Genomic DNA, 6,399 nt, shown 5'->3' on the forward strand with positions numbered 1-6,399 from the left:
CATGTGCCTGTAATTTCTCTGGCGCCCTTAACCCTTCAAAACCGTAACATAGTAATGCTGACATAACTGCTTGGCGGCAGAAATAGGTAAGGTGGCAGTACTTCCCTGGAAGAACTCTTTCATTTGGACCTCTACTGCTTCTACGTCTTTGGGCGAAGTCTCCCATTTTCTCCCTTCATCTCTGTTTTCTGCCCTTAGACCAACTGTAGGTGTCAATGACTAACCTTGATTGCTTAGTTTCTCTAAAATTAAAAATAAATGTAGGAAACGCCCGTTTTGTTACGCTATAAGGTGCTGCGCATTAACTCAAAACTCAATGTCTGTTTCATAGGTAAACAAATTACCCTTGAAATATTCACAATAATTTTAATCTACTACCCATTTGTAAGGCAAATTCCCTTGAGAAGAACGCTTTTTGTAAATAAATGCTTGTACTCGTATCATTTACAATATTTGTTTTTTTATCATTGATCCAAACAAACTGCTGAAGTTAAAAGTGCCTACGATTTTTCTCATTTAGTACGCAATACAGCCGCGCAAATAACATTTAGTGTAAACTTTTTGTTTCATTGTAATTTTAAACCATTTTTAAACCTAGTAAACAGGGTTGGAAAATATCATGCTTTTTGAAAAAATCTAATTAATCGCGATTTTTTTTTTTCATTTTATCATACAGTTTAACCGTATTTTTGCGTAAAACGTAGTAATGTAAAAGGTTAATTCTGGGGTCAGCGGACTAAAGCACATAAGTAAAAAACCAACATCATTCATTTAAATTAATACATCTACTAGCTAAAGCACATAAGTCAAATTCATTTGTTACTTCATAAATTTCGAACTATATTTTAGAGGTTATTTAACTTCCGACATTAAAAACAACGCAAAAAATATATATTAACAAATGAAGCATTTTTGCAGACATCTCTCGCCAGGACTGGTAGCTGTAAAGGTACTAACTGGGTGATAAATCTGCAATAGATTTCTCATAGATGGCGCTACGACTAAAAAGTCGTTGAAAGACCAAGTACAAAGACACGACGCAAGCACATAGAAGAATTCGTGAGGTCCGTTGGTTCGTTCCGTGGCTTAGTTGGTATAGCGTCTGGCACGGTAAGCAAGAAGACGTCGGTTCGAATCCGACCGGATCGAAGGAATTTTTTCTGAGTGTTCGATCTTTGTATTAACAATTATAACAAACTAGTGGAGTAATTTCACAAAAAATAATTGAATATCAATTCAATAAAAATTTAATAAATGAAGCATTTTTTTGACTTATGTGCTTTAGTCTGCCGACCCTAGAATTAACCGCGGCAGCTAGTTTTTTTGTTTAAGTATTATAATAATGATATTGATTTCTCAGCTGTGAAAGACCCTAGTCTTTAAAATATAATTGTCTGATTTTTGGTTGATTTCTGTAAAAGAAAACAAAATTGAACACATTTGATTAAATCAATGATTCAATCGTGCCTACCTTGCGAATTTTCTTATTATAGAAGCGTATACATACGTAACAGGTTTCCATTTGTTATTTCCAGATAATCGACCCGGCCAAGATTCCATCCATATTCGAGAATGCTCTGGAAAGCGAAGTACTATCAGAAGTTCTGCAAATATTGGCGGAACACACAGATAAGTTTGAAGGCAAAGTGGCTGCATATCTTCGAGGACTTGCCAGCGTCAAACGTTTCTCTGCCTTAGCTATGTTCTTGAATAGTAATGACAAACAATGTAAGTATGCATATTAATTAATCCACCTTTACCTGCGTGAAGAAAACAATAATATAACCTCAGTTTTGTACTTAGAATTGCATTTAGGGGCCCCGCATACTGCAGACTTTAATCTTATAGTTCAGTCTTTAATTGGTTTCGGATTTGGTATCAACCGGTAGTAAGCTTGATGGGGGCTGTCGATTGTCTTCAAACTCAATCTGTCGGCATTCATCAATTCAAATTGATCATTTCTGCCCTCCTTGTCATAAACAACGCGGTTTGATAACTGTTATGACCTTTTTTGACGTCGACCGCCTGCTCTCGTACCGAAACAGTAGCCTAAAAACATTTGGTGAACGCTTTGATTGTCAATACATGAACCATTGTAATATGATGCATCGGTGGGTGCATCCATTAACTAAATCTAAAATAGTATTCTAATTGTAATTTTATTTTTCATTTATGTTATTATTTATTTTTATTTTTGAGTTTAATTGTATTAAATCTTTGTAATATATGATCCCTGTTGATCGAAATAAATGATTTATTATTATTATTATTTGTATAGCTGGCCAGCTGACGACTGACAGTGAGACTGTTTTTTTGTTTATCTTTTTGTTTTAATTCTGATTTTTATATCGACGACGAAATGAAACGTGAAATAGATTCAAATTCAGATTCATTTCTTTCTCAAATATAACATTACAGTATACATTGCACTACATGTCAAAGTATAAGAAATTATATTGAGATCGTCAGACAAAAAGGAAAATTATAAGAAAAGCACACAATAATTAGAAAATTAACAATTCATTATATAATATTGTTGTCATTATATTACATATCAAATATCATTCTCCATCAAGGATCGTCATAAGTTGATAATTATACAAGAGCATGTTAATGCGGTAAAAATTAGAATAAAAATATAAAAATAGAAAATACTGAATTCGTTACAATTTAAAGTCCATAAATTCTTTTATAGAGTATATAGGATTTTTCAAGAAAAACTCTTTCAGCCGGCGCCTAAATGTTTCGTCAGACGGTTCAAGTCTGAGAGTAGCGGGTAAACGCTCATAGAGCCGTTGGAACCTGGAGCTCTATAACGAAATAGGAAGTCAAATTCAAAGTCAAACAATCATTTATTTCATAGGTACAATTTTTACGTTTGAAGACGTCATTTTTTAAGTTACTATTCATTCACTAAGATGAAATCACTAAGAAAAACTAGCAAGAAACTCCACTGATTGCTCTTTTCAAATAAACTTCAATGCTATGAATATCCCGTGTAGTAGTCAGCGTACATCCTCTATTTTACTATATATAATAAATAACGTAAATAAATAACGCACACACTCAACATAGCCCCGCACTAGGGAAACCCTGTGTCGCGGGTGCCATGGACACACACATAGACAACCACAAACTACACCCAAACTCACGAGAGAAATAAATGTACGCCATACAAACATTTCTCCCGGCCCGGGAATCGAACCTGGGACCTCTGCGTGGCAGTCCGGCATGGTAACCGTTCGGCCACAGAGGCAGTTAAAAAGTAAAAAAAAAGTAAAAGTTAAAAAAATATATTTTTTCCAAAGTGATTGATTAAAGACTCAACGAATGAAATTAAAGACTCAAAAAAAAATGCGGAATCAACCAAAGCCATTTGAGGTTGAATCGACTCTTAGCAATAAAACGGAAACTAAATAACATTGACTTACAAATAAATGGACGACGGGTCTAATACAAAAACCACGAAAAAAATGTCCCAAGTCAACCTATTCGAAATTTAAATTGTAATGTCATCGCAGTATCGCGCTGTCAGTAGAACAAATGAAGACTAAAGCGGAGTGTCGCGCTCTGTATACGATTTTAGCGCCTTACAAGTGCGGACACTTTTTAGCGCGGACCCGACGTCCATATAATTGTAAGTCAATGCTAAATAAGATATAAAATAAACCTCTTACAGGGGGTTGCAGATCTTGTTTTGCTGATTCCAGATATATTAATAACTCAATTTCTCTGAAAATGTCGATAACGTTGTTTATGATAATGATGGCAGATTTGACCTCCATCTCACCTGCTGGAAAGTGGCGATGAGGTTGACAATGGACCATGGACACCGAAGTAGTGCTTATTCGGTTCGCTTTGAAAAGGCCCTAGCGTTTATTTTTATTTTCATTTTCATTGTCATTATTTTTGGAAAACTTAAAACTAGGTAACTAGAATAGAATGGTAAGTATAATACACGCCTGACAGGCCAGTGTATACCGACGCTTGAAAGGCAAAATAGCGTAAGTGACACTTTTGGTGATATTGAGTTACATATACCGTTGAAATAAGCTAATGTTTCTGATTCCAACGGTATATAACTGAATATGACGCTAAAGTGTCGCTTATCCCATTTTGCCTTTCAAGCGTCGATATGTATGTATATGTATATACTGAGAACTAATTAAAAGTTTCTACAGATAATTATTTACAATGATAGACAAGGTATAAAGTAATCTGACGACTTAAAAAAGAAACAATAAATATATACAACAAAATTAAATACGTGAAACATTTATAGTAGCTACATACTTGAAGAAAAAGAAATATCAATAAGCAAGCGCTTTAGCTTACTTGTCCTGTATTGAACAAGTCTACCTCACTAGTTTATTTACTAAGAAGTTAAATGAGCGAGACGCTCTATTGAAGTTTAGAAAACAAGTCAGCATGCTAGATAGTCCACATCACAGTATGGCGCTTTTCTTTTTGTGTTTCGTCTGCCGATGCGTCCAGTGTAGGGCTAGCATGACAGGGCGCGACTTGCGCGAAAGCGACATAAAGCGCGATATCCTGCTATTCTCGCATAGAGACATCGCGCTATATACAGACGGTAAGGTGCAATATGTTGGCTTGCAGGTTTTAGGTCAAAGTAGCTTTTTTTAAGGCCTACTGCCAGACACTGTACACCTGCGGCATGTGGGTTAATGATACGCAGAAATCGTTTAATGCCCTGAAGTGAAGGTTCATTGTATTCCTTCAGAATGCTGTTGCGGCTGCCCACATTCTGTAGAGCGTCATATTTACGGAGGCGCGTATCGACGGTTCTGACGCAGTTGTTTTGCACGAATTAATTCCCCCTTTGCCTTTCCGTCAGACGCAGGCTGGGGTTCCACCCCTATGTTGTGGACATTCCAAGGATTCACACGAAACGTTTCGCTTTCACATTTATATTGCGAACGGCTTGGGAGTGGAATTCCCTGCCTGCAGACTTGTTCCCTGAACGTTGTAACTTGAAACCTTTTCGAGGCTCCATCGTCGACATGGAAGTCATTGGACTTCAGTTATTTAAAATAAAAGTACTGAAACGCATTTCGTCGACTGTGAGCAGGATGCGTGGTGGCGGTAACAGCCTTCTGAACACCATATCGGAGGATGTAGCGTGTCCGGTATTGTGCCATTAGACCAGAATTCATGTCACCAAGAAGGGCTGGTGACATGAATTGTAATTGCGCATACCTATCGTTAATTTCTATTATTTTATTTTAATTATTTTATAATAATTATTTTTATTTTTAATTATTTCCTATCTTTTTAAGTGTAATTTACTAACATAGTCCTAAGTTTTCAATTGTTATTAATAAAGTGGATCAAAGATCTTAAATAAAAAATATTATTATTATATTTATGTCGCCCTCGCGCAAGTCGCGTTCAGCAGGACTTACAAGAATGGGCGCGATTTGCGCTCTCGCGCTTGTCGCGCCCTGTCGTGCTACCTACTGTTGTGCTAGCCTTACTGTACTCTCGATTTCTATTCATATTCCTCTGTTGTATAAAAGCAATAATAACTTATCTGAACAACTTAATTTCCATCACGCAACCGCTTTCTTCAAGAGCAGCTTACCAAGTAGCAAAAGTTTTCGAGAGCAATCGGCTAGCAGCCCAACCCACTTAACTATCGCCGGATAGAAAGTCTGTAGATTGCGAGGACCCTATAGATAAAAACTCTACATACCAGAACACATATAGGTATGTAGTTGTACGATAACGGTAAAAACTAGAATTTAGAAGGCACGAACCTCGTAAAGTTATAGAATGTTACTACCTACACATATGTCACGTTCTTGTTGTCGTAATCTTTAGCTAATGCTCTAGTTTATGTTTATAATATTCGCAACGGGTATTAAAAATCCCTTAGAAGCAATTAAGGTTCATTTTTACAACTTCTTTTATGACTTGCTCACTAGAAGTCCTAGAAATACTGTAGGTATTTATAACCACGCGTTACAAAGTTGTTATTCTATAACTTACCACCTACAGTATTCTATATACATTTTCGTACATCGTCGGCTTGTTGCAAGAAGTCATTGATTGCCATATAATTTATAGATATCGTTTATGATCGCAAACCGTTTATGAAAACGAAAAGGTTTTTTGAAATTCGAACTTGACGATGGACTATTGTGCTTTTTCTTTCATTGAAAGAAAAACATAATGACACGTTCAAGTACGCGATTTGTCGTACTTTATTTATGTAATGCACTCAGTTGGTATATTTTATTCTTAGGAAATGAAACGATTGTTCCGGATTTAAATCGCGTATATTTGTTTTTTCAAACAAACCGAAATAACGTAATTTCTGAATGTACCTGATTTCCCGAATCCTGAAAAAATCCGGGACAATAGTTAGGGTAAAACCGG

The 6,399-nt window shown here is 36.0% G+C and overlaps 1 protein-coding gene across 2 annotated transcripts in view; it reads left to right on the plus strand.

Annotated features, from left to right (window-relative positions):
* The window catches only part of LOC113230985 (RNA polymerase II-associated protein 3-like), a 55,819-nt gene extending 54,048 nt beyond the window's left edge, over nt 1-1,771 (plus strand). For both annotated transcript variants that reach the window (XM_026465108.1, XM_026465106.1), the window contains exon 8: nt 1,536-1,771. In XM_026465108.1, coding sequence (XP_026320893.1) covers nt 1,536-1,745 — 210 coding nt within the window. In that variant the 3' untranslated portion in view covers nt 1,746-1,771. The remainder of the gene's footprint in view (nt 1-1,535) is intronic.
* The last annotated feature ends 4,628 nt before the right edge of the window (nt 1,772-6,399 follow it).

Source organism: Hyposmocoma kahamanoa, unplaced genomic scaffold (genome assembly GCF_003589595.1).
Source record: "Hyposmocoma kahamanoa isolate Upper Pololo Valley unplaced genomic scaffold, ASM358959v1 64, whole genome shotgun sequence".
NCBI lineage: Eukaryota > Metazoa > Arthropoda > Insecta > Lepidoptera > Cosmopterigidae > Hyposmocoma > Hyposmocoma kahamanoa.